This window comes from Pongo pygmaeus, chromosome 9 (genome assembly GCF_028885625.2).
Source record: "Pongo pygmaeus isolate AG05252 chromosome 9, NHGRI_mPonPyg2-v2.0_pri, whole genome shotgun sequence".
NCBI classification, from domain to species: Eukaryota; Metazoa; Chordata; class Mammalia; order Primates; family Hominidae; genus Pongo; species Pongo pygmaeus.
Window position 1 is genome coordinate 3,532,339 of NC_072382.2, and position 22,901 is coordinate 3,555,239.

At 51.9% G+C, this 22,901-nt stretch overlaps 1 protein-coding gene across 6 annotated transcripts; it reads left to right on the plus strand.

Moving 5' to 3' along the window:
- Positions 1–182: 182 nt before the first annotated feature.
- DHCR7 (7-dehydrocholesterol reductase) lies at positions 183–21,920 on the plus strand. 6 transcript variants are annotated; one of them, XM_063670710.1, is made up of 9 exons: positions 183–329; positions 1,049–1,173; positions 3,787–3,890; positions 4,529–4,751; positions 6,390–6,480; positions 7,288–7,501; positions 9,694–9,898; positions 10,910–11,041; positions 13,017–14,445. In XM_063670710.1, exons 3-9 carry the CDS (start codon positions 3,793–3,795, stop codon positions 13,479–13,481), a joined length of 1,428 nt encoding a protein of 475 aa, XP_063526780.1. In that variant the 5' UTR covers positions 183–329; positions 1,049–1,173; positions 3,787–3,792; the 3' UTR covers positions 13,482–14,445. The 6 variants fall into 6 exon arrangements, with proteins under 6 accessions (XP_063526780.1, XP_063526778.1, XP_063526779.1 ...); XM_063670708.1 differs by having other exon boundaries at positions 183–306; XM_063670709.1 differs by having other exon boundaries at positions 190–296.
- The last annotated feature ends 981 nt before the right edge of the window (positions 21,921–22,901 follow it).

A 22,901-nucleotide genomic window follows, 5' to 3' on the forward strand; every position in this document is an offset into this window, starting at 1 on the left:
GCGCCCACCCACCAGGACCGGGGCAGGGCGGTGGGGCGGCAGGGCGGGGCCTCGGCCGTCAATCTCGAGTCCGACCGCTGCCGAGTGGCGGGCGCGGTGGGCCCGGAGTCAGCTCAGGCTCCTCGGCCAATCGCGGGGCGCGGAGCCGCCGGGCGTGCAGGGTCCGCCTCCGATTGGCAGGCAATCGCTGACATCATCCGGGGGCGGGCACCCCTGCCCTGCCCTGCGGGTGACTCCGGCCCCTGGCTAGAGGGTAGGCGGCGTGGAGCAGCGCGCGCAGGCGAGGCCAGTGGAAGGTGGGCGCAGGTGAGGGGCCGAGGTGGGCGCAGGTGAGGGGCCGAGGTGGGCGCAGGTGAGGGGCCGAGGTGGGCGCAGGTGAGGGGCCGAGGTGGGCGCAGGTGAGGGGCCGAGGTGGGCGCAGGCAAGGCCAGTGGAAGGTGAGCGCAGGTGAGGGGCCGAGGTGTGCGCAGATGAGGGGCCGAGGTGGGCGCAGGTGAGGGGCCGAGGTGTGCGCAGGTGAGGCCAGGGGAAGGTGTGCGCAGTGGGGGGCGCTTGCCCAGGTGAGCAGGTGCCCACTCACAGGGCGAGGGTGGGGTCAGGGGTAGGGGGCGTGCGCGCAGGTGGGGAGAGGGTCCAGCTCACAGGCGAGGGGCCGCTGGGGCTCCGGGGAGGCGGGGCGGAGGCGTGGATAGTCCCCCTTCCCCACGAGCCGGCCCCTGAGGGATGCTCTGTCCCCGCGCTGTCTGGAGCTCCCCCGGGCGAAGGCTGCCTGGCTCCGGGGTCGGCTCCTGGCCCCATGCCGCGCTCCGCGGCGGCGCTTTCTCCTGCCTCACCTGTTGTTCGCCTCCCTCTTTGTCAGTGCTGAGCCAGGCACAGCAGCTCTGCGATGGGACTGGCTTGTCCGCCGTCCTCCCTGACATACGGCTGTTGAAGCTCTGAGCGCTGGACCTTGTGCCTCTTGCTTGACTCCAACTGTGGGCCTTGAGCGTCTGCCCTCTCCTGAAATGTCAGCTGCCTGCGGTCTTATTCATTTTTGTGTTGCCTGCAGGACTTTAGCCGGTTGAGAAGGATCAAGCAGGCATTTGGAGCACAGGTGTCTAGAAAGTTTTAAGGGGCCGGTTCAAGAAGGAAAAGTTCCCTTCTGCTGTGAAACTATTTGGCAAGAGGCTGGAGGTAAGTGTGTCTCAGTGCCCTGGATCGTGGGCGCAGGCTATGGCTTCACAGCGTTGAAAGTACAGACCAACGACTGTCTGTGCCTCTTATGAGTAAAATACAACATACCAGGGCACCTCCCCTTTGTCTGTTCCCAGCCGTCTATTGGGAAGGATGTTACTTAGATGTTTATTGCACAACTCAATGCTTGTGACTAAAAAGCTGACTCCTGGGTGAATGAACTCTGTAATAAGCTAAAAGTATTTCTTAGGTCTTATTTTAATCCCTTTTGACAACATTCTCCCAGTGGCTTTTTCACACTTTAGTTCTGAGGTTACACATCCCCTGACCCTTTTGCAATTTCCCAGTATTTTACATAATTGATAACGTTGGTACCAGGCATTGTCCCCTTGTAGCTTATCCATGGCTTGGGGCAAGAAGAATGCCACCCCATTCTACTTAGCCTTCCTGTAAGGCAAGTGTGCCTGTGGGTGGTCTGGATTAACACCAGTCAGTGTGGGAACTAGGGATCAGAGAGAGTGGGGGCACTGAGCTGGTAAGTTTTGGCTGGGAAGAAGCTAAACTTGTATCTTACCTTGATGAGAGCCTGAGGGAGAGGAACTGTCTAAAGCAAGCTGGCTTGTCCAGGTGGCTGTGATCTTGAGATCAGACTCACTAGCGTGTCAGCTTTTCTCAGAAGTAGTTTTCTTTCATCCACTTTGATTTTACAGATATAAGGAGAGTGACTGGCACTCGCCAGGCTCTGTATTCAGTATTTGGGGCCATAGAGAGACACGTTCTCTTCCCATCAAGAACTCTTCGTCCTGCTTTGTACATCATAGGAACTTCATAAACTAACTTGTGTAAATTAAATTAAGTGCTGGTACTGAAGTTCTCACACTGCATAAGGAAAATGTCTTTCATCACTGAAATTTTTTAAATTTGTGTAAATTTTTATTGAGTAATTCAAGCTCACATTTTTTTAAAAATCAGTGTTAAAAGGCTTCAGAAGAAATAGTCTCTACCACATCCCACAGTCTTGCTTGCCAGCAGCAAACGCTTTTCATTCTTTTAGCTACTTTTGTGTTGTTTGTACCTACTTGTTTCTAAGTAATTTCCTTTTAGTACCCCTAACTTTGAAAATTTCCTTTTGTACATACAATAGTCAATCAATAGTCAGAGTATACACTGTTATGACAAAGTTACCATTATTCACTGTTGAGCCAAGTAAGGTCCTATAATAATGGTTTGGTTTCTTTTTTTCCTTCCTTATATGACTTTTTATTTTTCCTGGAGTTAACATTTGCCTTACTTTTTTTTTTCCATTTGGTAAGGTTTCTATGCATCGCTCGTTCATTTTTTTATGGATGCTCTAACCAAGCTGTCCCACATATCAATAATTTTCCTACACATTCAGATGCAACAAAATTCATCATTTTCATTTCCTCTCTTTCGTAGCAATTCGTCTTGTACCAGTGTGGACTGGTTTCTGGCTAGTCCTGCTGCATAGTTGTCCTCTTGGGACTTGCCCATTCCCTTTTGTGGACATTGCTTCAGCAGCTCTCTTGGGTCTCCAGTTTCCTGGATCCTATGTTGTTGTCCTTGAGTAATAATAGTTCACATAGGAATAGAATTCTAGGTTGCAAAAAAGTTTTCCTCAGAATTTTGAAGTTTTTTCATCATTATCTTCTAGAATCCAGCTTGCTGTTGAGAAATCTAAGGCTACTGTGATTTTTACTCCTGTTTTTTCTCTAAAAGCTTTCAAGAGCATCTTTTAAAAAATTCTCTGAAATTTTAAAGCTTCACAATTATGAACTTGTTCTGGAAGTGGGGATGTCACTGCTTCCCCCAAATTATAACCATGTAGAGCAGCTGTGGGTACCTAGAGACATTCTGTGTTCTCTTCCCCTTTTTTTGAAGGGTGATTATTGAGGGTCCTATATGGGCCACTGTTCTAGGCCCTGGTAGTAGAACAAAGAAGAGGACACACAATTCCTGCCCTTGGGAAGCTTGCATTCTAGTGAGGGGAGACAGACAATACACACACACAAATGAATACTTCTAGGCGATGGGGAGAGTTACTAAGAAAATAAAGTACCCAGTGGAGGGCCTTGGCAGGGAAGCTGGGGAGCAGCTGCTTCAGATTGGCTGAGAGGGAAGATCTCCCCAGGAGGGGACCTTTTACATGAGCCCTGAATAAGGACACCTGCAAATGTGCTCTAAGCAGAGGAAGTCAGTGCCGCAGACGATTTAAACTGTTCAAGGATGAGTGAAGACCCCTGTGTTCCTGGAGCCAGGGGAGAATAGGGGAGAGTGGTGTGTAGGAGGGAGGCAGGAGTCAGCTTGTGCTGTAAGAGGGAGAGGCATTCTGACATGTTTGGAGAATGAACTGAGACTAGCAAGAGCAGCCGTAGGAAGGTCACGTGGGTCCAGGGAGCGATTGCAGGGTCCAGGGAGAGAGTCTAAGACAAGATGGTCTCTTCCCTGCCTGGAATCTGCTGTCAGGGACAAGGTACTGGGAAGATGTGCACAGGAGGCCAGCCCTGCCAGGCCCAGGAGCAGTGGTGGATGCAACAGGGAAAGGTGGTGTCTGTTATTTGAGGGACAATGTAAGCAAGGTTCTCCTTCTTGCAGGGCCCAATGGCTGCAAAATCGCAACCCAACATTCCCAAAGCCAAGAGTCTAGATGGCGTCACCAATGACAGAACCGCATCTCAAGGGCAGTGGGGCCGTGCCTGGTAAGGATCTTGCCTGTTCTCCCAGCTAGAAAGTAAGGTGTGGTCTCAGAGCTTTCCAGCCTTTGGAATTGTATGGACCCAAAGGAATGAAGGACCTATTTAAAAAAGATTTTTTTTTTTTTGTCAAGACTAATGAAAGGTAAATAGTTTTCCACTTTATAAAGTAAGGAATTAGAAAAAGAAACTAGAAATCATGGTCAGTCAACAACGTAGAAAAAAAGATGAGGGCTTAAAGGGCAGCTGGGGCCTTCCCACCACCCTGGGGTATGACCTGTTGTCACAGCTCCCATTTCGCCATAGAGCCATGGGGACTTCGTGCGGGGTGAGTGTCCTCTCCGACCTGGAACTGGGGAAACCGCAGGCCTTGGTGGTTGTGAAAGACCTACCAGCACTCATATTCTGAGCTCTGGGCCTTCCATGGGGGCCACAGATAGTGCCACCAGTTAATCAACTACAGTAGAGCAGGCATGTTGAGTGGCTTCCCTCGCCTCAAGGAGAGCCCGTGCTAGGAGCCAATGCCTTCTGTCATGGGGTGCTCATGGGTTTGAGCAACAGTCTCCCACACAGAGCCTCTTAGGGTCCTGGTGGGGCCCAGGGCGGATGGGCCCCAGTGTGACTGCCTGCATCCGTCCTCGCAGGGAGGTGGACTGGTTTTCACTGGCGAGCGTCATCTTCCTACTGCTGTTCGCCCCCTTCATTGTCTACTACTTCATCATGGCGTGTGACCAGTATGGCTGCGCCCTGACCAGCCCCATGGTGGACATCGTCACCAGACGTGCTCGGCTCTCGGACATCTGGGCCAAGACTCCACCTATAACGAGGAAAGCCGCCCAGCTCTATACCTTGTGGGTCACCTTCCAGGTCAGCAGCCCCTGCCCTGGGGATCGGGACACAGCAGGTGGGGAGCGTGCCCTCCTGCTGGGGTGGTCCTTCCGTTTGTCTGGGACATGGGATCCTGACTCAGGTTGACATCTGGGTTCCCGGGACCCAGCAGGGCATTCCCTGGACTCTGGCGTGTTCAGATTCATCCTCAGATGTAAGGCAGGAGGCACCTGTCACGTTAGTGTTCGATACACCTTCACGGCATGCCTGCATGCAGTTGCTGAGCACGCCCAGCTCTGCAGGGACAAGCTGAGGATAGGAGCAAAACCCCATGGGAGGGCAGGGCCAGCCCAAGGAAGCCCCATAGTCGGCAGGAGTCACGCCTTGCACCAGGTCTGGAAAGGAACATCTCAGTCCTCAAAGGGACGCTCTCCATCATGAGATGCCACTCAGAGAAGCCAGGGCCGTGTTTCCCCACAGGCAGTCGAGGCAGGTCCAGGATGTCCTCAGCTCCATGGTATCCCCACTGGCCTCCCGGTCCAGAGGGAGTTCCAGGAAGGGGTTGTTGTAAACCTGGCACACACAGGGGTGGTGCTGATTGCCTGAACCCCGGAAAAGGTTTCCAGGGAAACGGTGCTAGAAAGAGACAGGCCTGGGTTTTCCTTCCTGGGAGGGAGGAAGGCTCGGATCATGATTAGCTGTTTCTCCACAGGGTCTAAGGTTCTGGGCTCCAGAATACTTCTCAGTTCAGATCTCTTGGTCCCTTTGAGTGAAAAATGACAGGGGCAGTGTGAATCACAAATGGCCACAAAGCAGGAACCCCCACATGTCCATTAGTAGATGAATGGACCCACAGAACAGAACACTGTGCCCACCGTGGGACACTATTTGGCAGTGGAAGGAAATGAAGCTCTGATGCCACCAGGCGGATGACCCTTGAAGACACTGCTGAGCGAGAGAAGCCAGTCACAGAGGCCGCATACTATGTGGTTCAATTTATATGCAATACCCAGTACAGGCAAATCCACAGAGGCGGAAAGCTCAGTGGCAGCCAGGGGTGGCAGGGACAGGGGATTCAGAGTGACTGTGGATGGCAACATTTTCTTCTATGGTGATGGGAACAACATTTTCTTCTAGCGGTGATGGGTGTACAACCAACCATGTAAATACGCTAAATGCCGCTGAATTGTGCACTTTAAAAGGGTGAATTTTAGCCCGGTGTGGTGGTGCACACCTGTAATCCCAGCTACTTGAGAGGCTGAGGTGGAAGGATCACTTGAGCTCAGGAGGTCAACGCTGCAGTGAGCTATGATTGCACCACTGCACTCCAGCCTGGGTGGTAGAACAAGACCTCATCTCAAAAATAGATTTATATATCAAAAAAAAGTTGAATTTTGTGGGATTCTCCATTTTTAAAAGGTGACTGGGAGGGACCTGTGTGCTCTCCTGAGGGGCAAATGGAGCCCTGGGGGAGAAAGCATTGGCACCTTCCCTGGTTGATGAGTTTATTGTCTCAGAACCCCCTTCAAAACCCACAGCCCAGCAGTTTGAGCTTCCAGGAGCCATAAGTGCTTCGGGAAGAAAAAGACTATGATTGTGATTCTCATGTTCCTGCTATGCGTCCCCCTTTGCAGGTGCCCTCCAGGCGGGGGTGATCAGGCTGCTTGTGTGTTTCAGGTGCTTCTGTACACGTCTCTCCCTGACTTCTGCCATAAGTTTCTACCCGGCTACGTAGGAGGCATCCAGGAGGGGGCCGTGACTCCTGCAGGTAGCCCCCTCCCCTCCACCCTCCCCAGGCTCCCGTTCCCATCCCTTTCTCTCAGGGGCCAGTCCTCCCCAGCGCTGCTTTGTCCCTAAGACTTGTCACAGGATAGAAATCCATTTTGCTTGGATTTTTCACAGCACCAGGCCTCAAAACCATTGAGGGCAGCTGGGGCTATCCCACACCCAGGTTAGAAATCACTTTCCTAGGTAAGGAGGGAATGGATGGCCCAGCTCCTTCCCAGCCCCATAGCAGGGGATGCACTCGGCCCATGGAGCTTCCTGCAGAGATCACCATTCCTCGGGGCTGTCCGTGGGAGACCTTGTCTGTTCATTCCTTGCCATGATTGAGAACCCATGAGGAGCCTGGCTTTGTGCCTCGCACGTGGGTGCAGTCTGGAACCGCACCCCAACTCTGCCCCCAGAAGCTCCCTGTTTTGGGGGGTGGATGGGCTGAGGCGCTCCCCAACAATTACAGAGGGGGCCAGGGACACCACAGGGGCATCCTCACTTGCTTCTACCCCTCAGCCTGACCTCCCTGTCAGACTGCGCACCTGTCACTCAGCCTATGGCCAGTTAACGAGATGCAGAACCAAAGGATGAACTCAGCCTCCTCTCCCTCTTCCTAGGAGCAGATAGTTCCTTGGCCAAGGGTAGAGGGGCCTCAGAGATGGTTCCTGGGGCCCCAGATGAGGGTCCACAGCAGCAGAGGCCCAGAAAGTGACCAGGGCCCCCGCCAGGCATGCTTCAGCCCAGCCAAGCTCCTCACTGCCGGCTGGGAAAGCGCCTTGATTTCTGAATCCTTCGTCTGCAGGGGTTGTGAACAAGTATCAGATCAACGGCCTGCAAGCCTGGCTCCTTACGCACCTGCTCTGGTTTGCAAACGCTCATCTCCTGTCCTGGTTCTCACCCACCATCATCTTCGACAACTGGATCCCACTGCTGTGGTGTGCCAACATCCTTGGCTATGCCGTCTCCACCTTCGCCATGGTCAAGGGCTACTTCTTCCCCACCAGCGCCAGAGACTGGTATGTTCTTAGCAGCGGGTCCAGCCTGATGTGGAAAGTGGAAACTTCACCCCTGGCCTTTCTTGCTGCCTGGGGCAGGTGGTTGTAAAGCCCCGAGCACTGAGAATTCGTGGAAGAGGAGGAGGGGGATGGAACTTGCTTCACCCTGGGGAACATCCTTTCTGAATGTTTGGTGGCTTCTCCAGCCTTGGCAAGAATGCAGCTGAAGATGGTCAGGTCAGATGTGGTGGCCAAGTCATTGCCTTTAGGGCTGGCTTGGGGGTAGGGAAGCTAGGAAGAACTTCTGGCTCGGGGCACAGGCAGCCCATTGCCTCTTTGTTTGGATTAGCTGGTCAGGCCCAAAACAACCTTAGTGAAGAGTCTTGTTGTCCCTGTGGCTTTAATGTAACAGCTTCCCAGGAGAGCCCTGCTGGCTTGAACCCATTCCCATGGCTGGACAGTGGTCAGCCACTCATCTGTCTGTCCACTCATCCATTCACCTGCCCATCTCCCCACCCACCCATCCACCCCCCTACCCATTCATCTACCTACTCACCCATCATCCACCCACCATCACCCCATCCCATTCACCCACTCACCCATCATCCACCTACCCATCACCCCATCCCATTCACCCACCAATGCATCATCCATCCACGTATCCATCACCCACACCCACCCACCCATCATCCATCCATCTACCCTTCCCATCACCCATTCATCCATCTGCCCATCCACCTACCCACCCACCTACATATTTAGCCACCCACCCATCCACCTGCCCATCTCCCCATCCATCCACCTACCTACCCACCTGTCCATCATCCATCTCATCCACCTGCCCATCCACCCTCCACCCCATCTGTCTACCCACCCATCATCTATTTGTCCACCCACCCATCCACCTACTCACCTACCTACACATCTAGCCACCCATCCATCCACCTGCCTGTCATCCGTCCACCTACCCATCCATCCACTCTATCAGGGTCTGTAATGGCATGTGCTGAGGGCAAGGGATGCATTCATCCCATCCAGGTCAACCTCCTGCCTGAGCAATGTCCGCAGCTCCTGACCGGCCTCCCTTACCCACTCAGGCCCTCCTAGCCGGCTCCCTCTGGCTCCCTGGGTGACGCTTCTGAACACACCTGATCCCTGCCACCCTGCACCCCAGCTCAACCCTGCCTATCATTTATCCATCCACCTGCTCCTCTCCCAATCCCATTCATCCATCCTTCCACCCGCTCACCCTCTTATCTATCTATCCATCCATCATAAACCAATGCTTGATGGGGTTCTCTGTGGACAGTTGTAGGCAGTGGGACTTACAGTTCAGTTTGGGGGATCCAAAAAACCACAGTGTGGTTTACACCTAGGCTCTTGGGAGATGTTTCTAGAGGATGACACTTTGTAGCTTGTGTGTTATCAGATAATGAGGCTGGCCTCCAATGCTCCTGGAAATCATCCTCACCACCTTATAATCATGTCAATGGCTGTAGACTTTGTGTGTTTTGCTTCTTTCTACTTACCCTACCTGAGGGAACTGGACATGAAAATAGGATTTTCTAGTTAACACAGAAATTGCTGTGTGTCCTCAGCCAGCTAGACCTAGTCAGGGTCTCCACAGGGGTTATCTCGGCTGATGCTCTGGCCCTCCGGGGATTGCGGGATTCAGGTAACTGGTGAAAGAACTAGTCCTGCACATGCTGGAAGCCGGGCCCAGGGTGCATTTGTCATTCTCTACGTTGGCGTGATTTATGTCAATCGCCCATGAGGGCCCACATGCCCCGAGTCGGCTTCAAACCATGTGCTTGGGCCCCAGAACGTAATCTCAGTGCGATTGAGCCAGTGCTTTGGCTCACCTGTGAGCGTCAAGGGCATCTGGAGAAGGGTAGAGAGAAACCCAGGTACCAGCCCAGGGCCGGTCTCCCACCCTTCCCGGGCAGAGAGCAGGTGCCCCGGGACTTCTGCCTAAGGATGTCTCTGCTGAGCAGCAGCTGAATGCAAAGGAGAGCGAATGAGGGTGCCAGGAACCAGCCAACTGAAGCATTCCAGCCATGGGGGTCCCAGCGGCTCATGGCCAGCCTCTGCCTGCGCTATCTCACGTTACCCTTTAGGACCCTGGGCCAGTGCTGGGCTCTCGCTAAGCAAGGTGGCTTCATCTTGTGAGGTATGCTCATCCACTAAATGTATCTTTTATTTATATTTTTAAGCAAATTCACAGGCAATTTCTTTTACAACTACATGATGGGCGTCGAGTTTAACCCTCGGATTGGGAAGTGGTTTGACTTCAAGCTGTTCTTCAATGGGCGCCCCGGGATCGTCGCCTGGACTCTCATCAACCTGTCCTTCGCAGCGAAGCAGCGGGAGCTCCACGGCCACGTGACCAATGCCATGGTCCTGGTCAACGTCCTGCAGGTGCCTGTCATGGCTGGAGAGGGTGAAACGCCGATGCCGGCAGGCTCTGGGGAAACCCGCAAGCCAGAGCGTGTTTCCATGATCTTATGGCTGGAGAGGGTGGAATGCCGATGCCGGCGGGCTCTGGGGAAACCCGCAAGCCAGAGTGTGTTCCCATGACCTTAATCTACCACTTATAAAAGAGAGTCAGCTGCCCTCCCCAGGTGTCACCAGGAAGTGGCTGGCGAGCACTTAGTGAAGGAAGCCATCCTTGGGTGCCTGTCTCTGCCAGCCCTGGGAGGGGAGGAGGCAGGTTCTACGCAGCCAGGCGTGGTCCAGGAAGGTCTCCCTTGGGGATTACACCTGGGTAGAATCTGGGGGTGTGTGGGAGTTAACCTGGTAGAGTGGGGGTAAGAGTGCATGCTCCAGGAACCCCCTGTAGGGAGAGAGGGTGGCAAGTCTGGGACACTCAGAAACGTCCCGCATCCTGAGCAGAGAGTGTTCAGGAGCTCAGAGCCAGGTGAGGCTGGAGACCTCATGGAAGTCTTCCTCTTTATCTTAAAAGCAGCAAGACCCAGAAAGTGTGTGCTGAGCTGGGGTGCAGGGTGGCAGGGATCAGGTGTGTTCAGAAGCGTCACCCAGGGAGCTGGTGGGAGCTGGCTAGGAGAACCCAAGGGGGTGAGGGAGGCCTGTCAGGAGCTGTGGACATTGCTCAGGCAGGAGGTTGACCTGGATGGGATGAATGTATCCCTTCCCCTCGGTACACGCCATTGCAAGCCCTGAGAACCTGGGCTGGGAGAGGCACCAGGGCCATGGGCTCGGGTGGTTCTGAGGACAAGGACGCCCTTACCCCTGCCTATGACCCAGGCAGGAACAGCCCCAGCTGCAGGGAAGGAACATCCCCAGCATTGAGGAAGTTACTGAGCAGCTCCCAAGCACCCCCTGCTGCATCCGCGTGGAGTGTGATTTCCCCAAGGCCCATGTGGGCCCCAGGAGGGCCGGGGGTGGTCAGCGGCTGCTTCTGTCTTGCAGGCCATCTACGTGATTGACTTCTTCTGGAACGAAACCTGGTACCTGAAGACCATTGACATCTGCCATGACCACTTCGGGTGGTACCTGGGCTGGGGCGACTGTGTCTGGCTGCCTTACCTTTACACGCTACAGGTGAGGAGGTAGGCAGGGCCGGCCCAGCGGGGAATTTGGCAGACACATGCTAAGCTTTCTCCTTACAGAAGCGTCTGTCCTTGGGGGGCGCCAAAGCTGCTCCCTATTTCTAGGAAGAAGGGAAGGCCTCGTGTATTAGCCAGCTCGGCCGGCTTGGGCCAGCAGCCAGGGAGGTGGCCTTGAGTATGTCCCTAACATCTGCAAGGTAGGGCAGATGCCGGCTCAGGGCTGGATGTAGTGGAGGTGGAGGTGGGTCAGTGCGGGCGCTGGCAGCAGGGGTCCTCTTCATTCCTGCCTCCTAGGATGTGCTGGGCACTGGGGCAGGGCTGCCCTGGGAGTTCCAGGACAGTGGAGGAAAGCAAGTGGCCTTGTCATTGGCATCAAGTCCCCCACTCCCCTCCCAGCTCAACTAGAGCAGCCCTGCTCTGATTTAGGGGGAGTGCTGGGCTCCCAGGTAAGGTGGCTGCTTGACCAGATGCTACCTGCCCATTTCAAGAGCAACGAGCCCCCTGGGGACAGAAATAACTCACCCCAGGGCACTTGCTTAGCAGCACGGTGGGGTGGCTGCCCCAAAAGGCTGTGCCCAACTGGAGAGAACCAACGTGGAGAGGCTGTCACCTGTTCAGGATGTGACAGGCCCGGCATCACCTGTGACAGCCAGTCCCGTGGGATGGAGGCGCGGGTGTCCTGGAAAACCAGGACGCTCACAGCAGAGAGGGCCAGTACCAGGTGGAGGGTGCAGAGCCCCAGCTGGCCCCACACTCACACCAGGTCCTTGGAGCCCCCGCGTGGCCCACCCGGCCCCATTCCTCCACCTGGCTGGCTGCAGGTCTGCTGGTTCCCTGGTTTTATAAACTCCATTTTCCAAGGATGTGAAAACGTAGCAATAGGTCCCACTATATAATAGCTCTTACTTGCTTTAGCCTCTGCATGTGTCTTGAGATGTATGTACATTTTTTATACTATGTTTGTATTAGGCTTCTCCTGAGAAACAGAATCAATAGAGGTGTGGAGGGTATACGTGTAAGGAAGAGATGTATTTTTCAACTCATGTGATTGAAGGGTGACAAGTCCGAGATCTTCAGGGCAGCCTGGAGCCCCAGGGAAGAGTTGATGCTGCGCTTAAATAGAAGGCCACTTTTTTTTGTTTCTTTGTTTTTGAGACGGAGTCTCGCTCTAGCACAGGCTAGAGTGCAGTGGTGTGATCTTGACTCACTGCAAGCTCCACCTCCTGGGTTCAAGTGATTCTCCTGCCTTAGTCTCCCGAGTAGCTGGGATTACAGGTGCACACCACCACGCCCGGCTAATTTTTGTATTTTTAGTAGAGATGGGGTTTCACCATGTTAGTCAGGCTGGTCTCAAACTCCTGACCTCGTGATCTGCCCGCCTTGGCCTCCCAAAGTGCTGGGATTACAGGTGTGAGCCACTGTGCGTGGCCAGAAGGCCACTTTTTAGCAGATTCCCTCTTCTTTGGGGAAGGTGGGTCTTCTGTCTCTTAAGGCCGTCAACTGATTGGATGAGGCCCACCCCTATTGTGAAGGGTCATCCGCTCTGCCTGGTTGACTGATTAACATGTGAACCTCATCTGAAAAATGCCTGTACAACTAGCTAGTGTTTGACCAAATATCTGGGAACAGTGGCCTGGCCAAGTAGACACATTAAATCAACCATCACAATATTAAATTCAGATTATATTTTTAATACTGTTACATATTTGATGTTTATACTATATGTCATATATAGGGGGTATATATACACACACACACAGACAGGTAGAAGGCAGGTAGAGTTACTAATTTAATACCCACAACAGCCCTCGAGGTAGGTGCTTTTATTCACAGAAGAGAACACTGAGGTAAGGCGTGTGTCAGAGGCACAGCTGGGGTTTGACCCCAGGCCGTCAGGCACCCGAGCCCACACTCCTGTCATCTCCCTGGGCAAACCACCGCTTGACCGCTTCCGCCTCACCCCACAGGGTCTGTACTTGGTGTACCACCCCGTGCAGTTGTCCACCCCACATGCTGTGGGTGTCCTGCTGCTGGGCCTGGTGGGCTACTACATCTTCCGGGTGGCCAACCACCAGAAGGACCTGTTCCGCCGCACAGATGGGCGCTGCCTCATCTGGGGCAGGAAGCCCAAGGTCATCGAGTGCTCCTACACATCCGCTGATGGGCAGAGGCACCACAGCAAGCTGCTGGTGTCGGGCTTCTGGGGCGTGGCCCGCCACTTCAACTACGTCGGCGACCTGATGGGCAGCCTGGCCTACTGCCTGGCCTGCGGTGGCAGCCACCTGCTGCCCTACTTCTACATCATCTACATGGCCATCCTACTGACCCACCGCTGCCTCCGGGATGAGCACCGCTGCGCCAGCAAGTACGGCCGGGACTGGGAGCGCTACACTGCCGCGGTGCCTTACCGCCTGCTGCCTGGAATCTTCTAAGGGAGTGCCCTAGGGAGAAGCCCTGCAGGGCTGTCAAGAGCATGTTCTGCCAGGTCCATGGGGGCTGGCATCCCAGCTCCAACTCAAGGAGCCTCAGTTTCCTCACCTGTAAACTGGAGAGAGCCCGGCACTTGGCAGGTGTCCAGTACATAATAACGCTCTGTTCCTTGCTTTTGCCTTCAAGGGAATTCCAAGTGTCCACCACTGCTGTATTGCCAGCACAGACGGATTTTCTCTAATCAGTGTCCCTGGGGCAGGAGGATGACCCAGGCACCTTTACTAGCCCTTTGGAGACAATTTACCTGTATTAGGAGCCCAGGCCGCGCTACACTCTGCCCACACTGGTGAGCAGGAAGTCTTCCCACGCCCTGTCATTAGGCTGCATTTACTCCTGCTAAATAAAAGTGGGAGTGGGATGTGCGCATCATCCATGTATTGCCTTTCAGCTCCAGATCCCCCCTCCCCTGCCTGCTCTGCAGTCGTGGGCGGGGCCCGTGCGCCGTTTCTCCTTGGTAGCGTGCACGGTGTTGAACTGGGACACTGGGGAGAAAGGGGCTTTCATGTCATTTCCTTCCTGCTCCTGCTGCACAGCTGCCAGGGGTGCTCTGCCTGGAGTGTGCAGACCTCAGAGAGGTCCCAGCACCAGCTGTGGCCTTTCAGGTGTAGGCAAGTGGGCTCTTCTCCCCAATTCCCTGTGAGCACCCACCCTCTCGAAAGAATTTTCTGCTTGCCCTGTGACTGTGCACAGGCTCTGGCTTGAGCAACCCGGGGAACTTCACCCTCAGGGGCCTCCCACGCCTTCTCCAGCGAGGAGGTCTCAGTCCCAGCCTCGGGAGGGCACCTCCTTTTCCCTGCTTTCTTACCTGAGGCATTCTCCCTCATCCCTAGGGTGTTGTATAAAACTCTTTTTAAATTTTTTGCTCCGAGTAGAGTTCATCTTTATATTAAACTTTCCCTGTTCAAATTAGTGGCTCTGTGGTTTCTGACTGGTGAATGGGCCTGACTCATGAATGGGCCTGACTCATGAATGGGCCTGACTGCAGGTCTGACTGGTACACGCGGGCTCTGTTTCTGGTATGAGAAGGATGTCCGAGAGAGACGCTTGGGTGCGGCGTCAAAGCGTTGGGTGCCCGTGGGTGCGTGGCGCCATCCTGTCCCTCTCCCTCCCATGTCAGCCCTTTGCTGGGGCTGTTTTCTGGTTGGATGTGGAGAGTGTTCCATTCCCCAAGGAGGTGAAGCCAGGCTTGGCCACCTGCCCCCAGCCAGTGAATGGAGAAGCCGGAAAGAGAGTGCCAGGTTTGTCTTGCACCTGGAGAAACAAGAGAGTTTCACACAGGCAGCCCAGTGCCCACGCCAGGGCAGGGGGCCAAGCTCAGAGTGGCTTCATTGCTTCACATGAGAACTGGTCCCACAGCCAGGCCGCCTCCCAGACAGCCTGGAGGGTATCGGAACTGTGACCTGCCCAGGCTGACTGCTGAGCCCTGGTGTTCGTGCACGGGTGCCCCACTGCTACCTGTTTGAGGATATGGGCCTGAGGGGTCCCGAGCATCTGTGCTGGACACACACCACAAGAGTGATTCAAATGCCGGGGAGACGGGAGCACACTGCCCTGCACGGCTCTGAGCAGAGTGCCTTTTCTTCCCAGACATTGAGTAAATTCATTTCACAGAGGCTGGGGTGTGGTCGCTGTGAGCTCAGATCCGGGCCTCCCTGCTCGGGTTGGAATCCTGGCCCCAGCATTTAAGAACTGTATGACCTTGAGGGGACCTACCCTCTCGGTGTCTCAGCTTCCTCTTTTGAAAGATGAGGGTCATTATTATCTTCCTGCCTTGATGTGAGAAGGGCTTTCCAGGCCGATTTGGTGGGAGAGCTCTCGGTTCAGATGTGGACCTGCCTCTCTGAATTGGCCGAGGTTTGCTTTTGGTTTGGTTTCTGTTTGAGCAGCTTTGCGCTGGGCTGCAGGTTCCTCTTCCATGCACTGTGCGTTTGTACAATGGGTTCTGCAGATGCAAGGCTGTGGCCCAGGCTGTGTCCCACCAGACACGTCTGCCCTCACTCGTCCCCAGATGGAGCCAGCTTCTTTCTGGGTGAGAACAGGGTGACCCAGGAGCTCAGATTAGACAGTGCCAGCCTCTACCATTCTCCAGGTACAGAGAGTATTCTGTTCCCAGTGAAGCCACAGCGCCTGATCCCTGGGAAGCTGGCCTGGCCTTTGCCCCCCTTCCAGAATGAAGGACGGCTCGGACCAATTGCCAGGACCATCTGGCCTGTGCTTTACAGGGCATGGCGCTGCCCTCTGATAAGGGGCAGGCATCCAATACCCCAGGACAGGGTCAGTGCAGGAATCCAGTGGGCACATTCAGAGAGGCTGTTTTCCCGTGAGTAGATTCAATCCTGATACACCCCACCCTCCCCAACCTCAGCCTTCGAAAGCAAGGCGAGGTCTTTCTCAGAAACCACCCTGCTTGCTGTTGGCTCCAGCAGATCTGCTTTCTGGTCCACATTTAACAATCACTCAGCCCATATCTCTGTCCTGGGAGGAGCTGGGCAGATTGCAGGCACTGTCTTTGATGGCACAGCTGATTTCTTGGGAAACTGAGGCCTGGGGTTTAAAGCAGCTCACCCCAAATGACAGAACTAGCAACTGGTAGAGGCCAAATTTAAGCCTAAGGAGGAGAGGTAAAGGGGCAATGTAGGTCACAGAGTACAATGTTTGGGTTAGACAGGAGAGTAAGTTTCTGAGATCTGTGGCACAGCATGGTGGGTTACCATAGTTAGGAATGGCCGGGCGCGGTGGCTCACGCCTATAATCCCAGCACTTTGGGAGGCCAAGGCAGGCAGAGCACAAGGTCAGGAGTTCAAGACCAGCCTGGCCAATATGGTGAAACCCCCGTCTCTAATAAAAATACAAAGATTAGCCATGTGTGGTGGTGGGCACCTGTAGTCCCAGCTACTTGGGAGGCTGAGGCAGGAGAATGAGGTGAACCCAGGAGGCAGAGCTTGCAGTGAGCCAAGATCGCACCACTGCACTGCAGCCTGGGCAACAGAGGGAGACTCCGTCTCAAAAAAAAAAAAAAAAAAAAAAAAGTACCACACCATAGTTAGGAATGTATTATATATTTCAAAATTGCTAAGAGTAAATTTTCAGTGTTCTCACCACACCCACAAAAATACACAGGTGAAGTTATGGATATGTTAATTAGCTTGATTTACTCATTCTGCAATTTACATATGTATCAAAACATCACATTGTACCCCATAAATATAAACAATTATTGTCAATTGAAAATGCCATTAAAAACTATAAATGACCAATGAAGATCTGAAAAGCTGTTCAATTTCCCTAGTAATTAGATGGAGGAAAGTTAACATCATGTGATCCTTTGGCAAACTTGATCACATTGGCAAATTTGATCGCAGCAGCAACTCCCTGCATCACCAAGGTCAATGAGAAGCCAGTGTTCTCCTAAACAGTACGTAGGAATTCCGTTCATTCACGTCAAGAAATTTACCCTGAAGAAATCAAGGGAGGAGGAATATGTTTCAATAAAAATGTTGGTGCAAGTATGGTTGATAACACAGTTTTCCGCTGGGCGCAGAGGCTCACGCCTGTAATCCTAGCACTTTGGGAGGCCAATGTGGGCAGATCACTTGAGTTCAGGAGTTTGAAACCATCCTGGGCAACATGGCGAAACCCTGTCTCTGCAAAAACAATTAAAAAATTAGTTGGGCGTGGTGGCACATGCTTGTAGTCCCAGCTATTCAGGAGGCCGAGGCAGGAGGATCACCTGAGCCTGGGGAGGTTGAGGCTGTAGCGGACTGTGATTGCGCCATTGCCAACAGAGCAAGACCCTGGGCCAACAGAGCAAGACCCTGACTCAAAAAAAATTAATAAAGTTTTCATATGAAGTATATACATAAAAGGATATATACCAAAACATAAACATTAATGCTATTCATAGCTGCACAGCGGAGGTAATAGATAGTGGTTTTTTTCTGTATTTTTGATAAACGTTATTTTTCAGTAACACTTCTGCAGGATTATAGTAGAGGTGAGGAAGGCTGCTTGCACCTGGACAGATACAATGCATTTGTTTTTAATAAACTAGACCTGCCTGCCCTAAGCAGGCCGAGGAGGAGGAGGAGGACTTCTGGCCAGGAAGGGGGTTTCCAAACAGGCACTGGTGTCACCGAGGGCCGACTGGGCTTGGTTTCACCGCGTTGCCTGCAGGGAGGGCTGTTTCAGGAGCAGGACTCAGCCCTCTTGTCTGCAGGACTGTCGGAGGTGGGCGTCAGTGATAGCAACAGGAGGCAGCCAAATGCCCAGCAGACAGAGGCGGATCCCCGGTGAACCCCCACCTCCAAGCCGAAGACAGTTTAAAGCCTGAAAGCCAAGCTATCCTTGGACGGGACTGACAACTTGTCTTGCTGTTTGGTGCACTTGCCTCTGATGGATCCCTACCCTTCACCTATTTTACATATACCCACCCTTTCCTAATTGGTTTCCTACACTGTCGTGTCCACCTTTGAGTGGCATCTTTGCTTTAACCTTTTTTTTGTTTGTTTGTTTTTGAGACAGAGTCTCGCTCTGTCACTCAGGCTGGAGTGCAGTGGCGCAATCTTGGTTCACTGCAACCTCCGCCTCCCGGGTTCAAGCGATTCTCCTGCCTCAGCCTCCCGAGTAGCTGGGATTACAGGCGTGCGCCACCATGCCCGGCTAATTTTTGTATTTTTAGTAGAGACTGGGTTTCTCCATGTTGGTCAGGCTGGTCTCGAACTCCTAACCTCAGGTGATCTGCCCTCCTTGGTCTCCCAAAGTACTGGGATTACAGGCATGAGCCACCGTACCCAGCCTAGTTTTAACCTTTTTCTGCATACTCACAAACCGATCAGCATGCACTCCCCATCCTGTACCTATAAAGACTCCAGACTCAGTCAGTAGAGGGGAGACGGCCTGACTTTGGGGAAGATGACCTGCCCTTCCCAGCCCCTCTCTAGCTCCCCTCTCCACTGAGAGCTGTTTTTGTTGCTCAGTAAAATTCTTGGCCTTCACCATCTTTCAAGTGACCATATGACTTCATTCTTTTTGGATGCTGGGCAAGAGTGGGACCCACCTAGTGTGAGTACCCAGAAAGGCTGTCACACTAGCCCTTTGCCCTTGCCAGTGGAGGGCAGCCACCCCACGTGACAAGGCAGGAGGACAACTGAGCTGCTAACACACCACCACCCACAAACGGCAGAACTAAAGGAGCACTGTAACACTGCCTCTGGGGCTTTGGGGTCACAGGCACCCTCACCTGGGTGCTGCAACACGCCTAGTCTGGCCGCAGGTCCCGCATGGAGCTTGCTCCTGCGTCTGCACCTGGAACGGCCGGTCGGATCCCACACTCGCTTGCTTACGCGCTCCCTCTCACAAGGGGTTGAGCACAGTGAGCTGAGTAGATGGGGTGCCCCTTCTGTGAGTCCTGTGAAAGGACCAAGAAAAACCCTGCATTATCAGGAGAGGGAACGTCAGGCCACAGCCCGGCCAGATTTTCTGGTCAAGAGGCCACATTGAGGAGAACATTCTGTGCAGACTTGAGATCTAAGTCCCCTCTGTGTGTTTATTTCATCAGGATGGGCAGATTATTCTCCCTGAGTGCCTCCTCAGCTCACAGATCCACTCTTGCCCTTCCCAAACCTTGGTCTCCAAATCTGTTAGGAAATCTGGATGTTACCTGGGAAGACCAAGACCGCAGTGACTGGGAGCTGGGGACGGGATGGGTCTGGCTTTTGGAAACTCAATACCCCACATTCAGCAATGACCCACAGATGTGGACCAGCTCTTTGTTGTCCCAGGAAGTGGGCAGGGGTGGGGGTTTGCACAGGGTCAGTGTGGTCACCTGGACACACAGGGAAGCTGCAAGATGGCTATTAGCAAGAGGCAAGTACCAGGCGAGCCCACCTGGCTCACAGCTTTAAACACCTCCACGGCTTGGTGACTCCAGGGTTTCATCTCCAGTCACACCTTTGTCCTGAACACCGCTCATGAGTCCACATGCCCCCTCTGCACCTCACTCAGCATCTGAAAGGTGACTCGACTTCACACCTCAATCAGTCCTGACCTTTCCCCATAAATGTCAGTTGCTCTAACCGAAAACCACGTATCACCCCTGACTCCCCTCTCTCACGCCACGTTCCATCAGAGGGCAAGCCTGTGGCTGTGCCCACAAAATGTCCAGGATCTGACTGCTTTCCATCTACCGGGTGCCCCCATACCAGCCTCTGTCCTCTCTCAGCCCCAGCGCATGTCTCCCTGCCTCCTGCCTCCTGCCCCCAGTCTGTTCTCGGCTTAACAGCCAGACTATCCCATCAAAATGTGAGTCACGTGCTGTCACTCCACTGCTCAGAACTTTCCAGGGTCTTCTCATGTTGCTCAGAATAAAAGCCAGGGTCGTTCTGACGGCCTCAGCGGCCCTGTGGACTCTCAGACCTCTCCTGCTGCTTCCTCTCACATTGACACAGCGATAGCCAAGCCCGCCACCTCCCTGGGCCTCCGGCACTGCTCCACCTCAGTCAAAGCCCAGCTAGAATTATTGATGCAAATCCCCACAGCCAAGATCATCAAGACATCGACCGCCAAGCTTTCTGGCCAGGGATTTCGGTTGTAGAACTGTTTGCAACACTTAGCTGCAATGGAAGTGCCAATTCTGGAACTGGTTTCCGTGTTGTTGGCTCACTTCTTCTTACCCCTGAGCACACTTGGAAGGCTACAGACTTAGATAAGTGAGGAGGAGGAGGGAGGCATTTGGATTACATGGTTATTATTTTTTTCTTTAACTGGGAGTGAACACCACTCTGTCTTGAGTAAGAATTCTTGACTTGCCTGGCAGATGAGAAATGCTGCTGTGGAGGCTGAGTAGAGGCAGGAACAGCTGCCTTCCCTTTAAGACTTGGAGATGACCCTGGGGAGGACAGCAAAGGTGTCTGCAGAACCATCCGGGCTGTTTCCCCATGGACAGGAATGCAGGGAGCTGCAGGGAGCTGCAGGGAGGGTCACCACGGCCGTCTGTACCTTGGAATACACTAAGATCTCCAGGGTGTGGTGGTCCTATGCCCACACATCCCACTGTTAGGAGTGTCCTCACAGTTATATCCTGCCATGTGCAAAATGGCTGCAAGTTCAAGGCTGTACATTGCAGTGCCCTGTGCAAAAAACCGTGAAAAGATTGGAAACAAGTTATGTGAATCAACAGGTGACTGGTTAATTAAGTGCATCTGCATGATGGAATGTTATGAAGCTCTCAAAAAGAATAGGGCAGTCAACTGATGATGAATCACATTAACTTAATAAGGAAGAAAAACCACTTTATTATATCAAATAGATGGAGAAAAAAGGACACTAATTCATGATAAAAACTCAAAGACATCCATAGAAAACCTACAGCTAGTTTCATATTTAATGATGAGATACTGGATTCTCTCCCAATAAGATCAAGAACATGGCAAGAATGTTCACTGCCACTTCTTCCAAATTACATTAGAGATCCTAGAGATTGCAATAAGGCAAGAAAAAAATTTAAAAAGACATAGATTGGGAAGAAATAAGTAAATTAGCACAATTCACAAGATTGTTATGTAGGAAAGAGTTAACACAACAGGCCCTAACTACTCTGTTTGGAAAGGCCTGCCTGCAAGGTAGGCCCTTGAGTGGCATCTGGGAATTTAGATTTGGGTAAAGTTCTCACCACTCTAATTGATAAGAGTAGCTCACTGTGCCTAGACTGTTGGTACAAATAGTATGCCTTTTGGTTCACTTGCTTTCCTTCTGGAGGTCTAGAATTTTGACACATGCCAAGCAGAGGCTGGATATGGTATAAGGCCAGCACTCCTGAAAAGTCCTGGCTGCTTAATCTCAAATGAGCTTCCCTGATTGGTAACATGTCACACGTATTGTCACAACTTGTTGCTGGGAAAATTAAGCATGTCCTGCACGACCCCACTGGGAGAGACCCTTTGAAGTTTATGCCTGGTCTCCCCCAGACTCTACTCTCATGCACCTTTTCCCTCTGCTGATGTTGACTTTTATCCTTTCCCTGGAAGCTGCAGTTTTCTGAGCCTTCTTAGTGAATCATCAGACCTGAGGCTGGTCTTTACCATTCCCCACAATAGTTATGCAGAAAATCCTAAGAAGTCTACAAAAAAAGCTACTAGAACTAATAAGTGAATTTAGTGAGGTTGCAGGATACAAGGTCAATATCGAAAATCTATTTTATTTCTATTCTTGCAAAAAAGTAATCATATCAATTTTTTGATAACATTTACTGTATTGAAAACACAGCAGACTTAGAATGAAATTTTAATTAAAAATATAGAAGACTTACTGTATTTTGGAAACCACAATTATTTCTGAGAGAAATTAAAGAAGAGCTAAATAAATAAATGGGTGTGCCACATTTACATATTCGTGATGTGTTTACATACTGGTTACATATTGGACTGGTGATATGGCACCATTTCAACCAAGTGAGAAATGAAGAATCTTTTCAATGAAAAAATTAGCAGTTAAAAAAACAATAAAAACTTTTGAGTCATATAGATACCCAAATGGAGAAAAATGAATTTTGACTCCAACTCGTATCATTTACAAAACTGAAATGGATTATTAACCTACATGGAAAAAGCAAACCAATAAAATTTTTAAAAAATATATAAGAAAATGATCTTGGTTAGGCAAAGATTTTTAAACAGGATGATAAAAAGCACTAACCACAAAGAAAAGGAAAAAAAGTGGACATTGATGAAATCAGAATTTCTCTTCATCAAAAGAAAATGCTACGAGAATGAAAAGGCAGTTCACCAAGAGGGGAGAGTTATTTGCAATGACGCTTTCATCCTCTGGAGGGCTCACGTCCACATTATATTATGATGATGCAAAAGTAATTGTGGCTTTTGCTATTTCAACGACAAAAACTGCAGCTACTTTGGCACCAACCTAATATAAGGGGCTCTTAAAAATCATGGAGAAAATGACTGGCACGCTGATGCTTTTAAGATGAGAAAGAGGCTTGGGCAAAATGACCAGTGTATGTGAAAATATGCTCAACATCATTAGTCATCGGGAAAATGCAAATTAAAACCATCAGGAGCTACTGTATCTCCACCAGAATGGCAAAGAAAAAGGCTGAGAAGCCTGTCTGTTGTAGAGATGTGTTCTCTGGTTGCTGATGGGGTGCACGTGGGAACAACCCCTTGGGGAGATTGTTTGGCAGCATCTCTTAAAGCCAAGCATTCATGTACCCTATCAGCCAACAACCCTACTCCTGGACATGTTCCCAGGGATGCAACCTTCATGCTCACCAGAAGACATGTGCAAGAATTTTCATAGTGACATTAATTGTAAATAGCTAAAAAAAGAAAAAAGAAACAGTTGGCAATAGC

Excerpts from the sequence above, each read along its gene's own strand:
- DHCR7 (XM_063670710.1), top strand. The coding sequence starts at position 3,793 with ATGGCTGCAAAATCGCAACCCAACATTCCCAAAGCCAAGAGTCTAGAT. Across the intron at positions 4,752-6,389 it reads CCTTGTGGGTCACCTTCCAG|GTGCTTCTGTACACGTCTCT; the intron begins GTCAGCAGCCCC and ends TGTGTGTTTCAG. Across the intron at positions 7,502-9,693 it reads CCCACCAGCGCCAGAGACTG|CAAATTCACAGGCAATTTCT; the intron begins GTATGTTCTTAG and ends TATATTTTTAAG.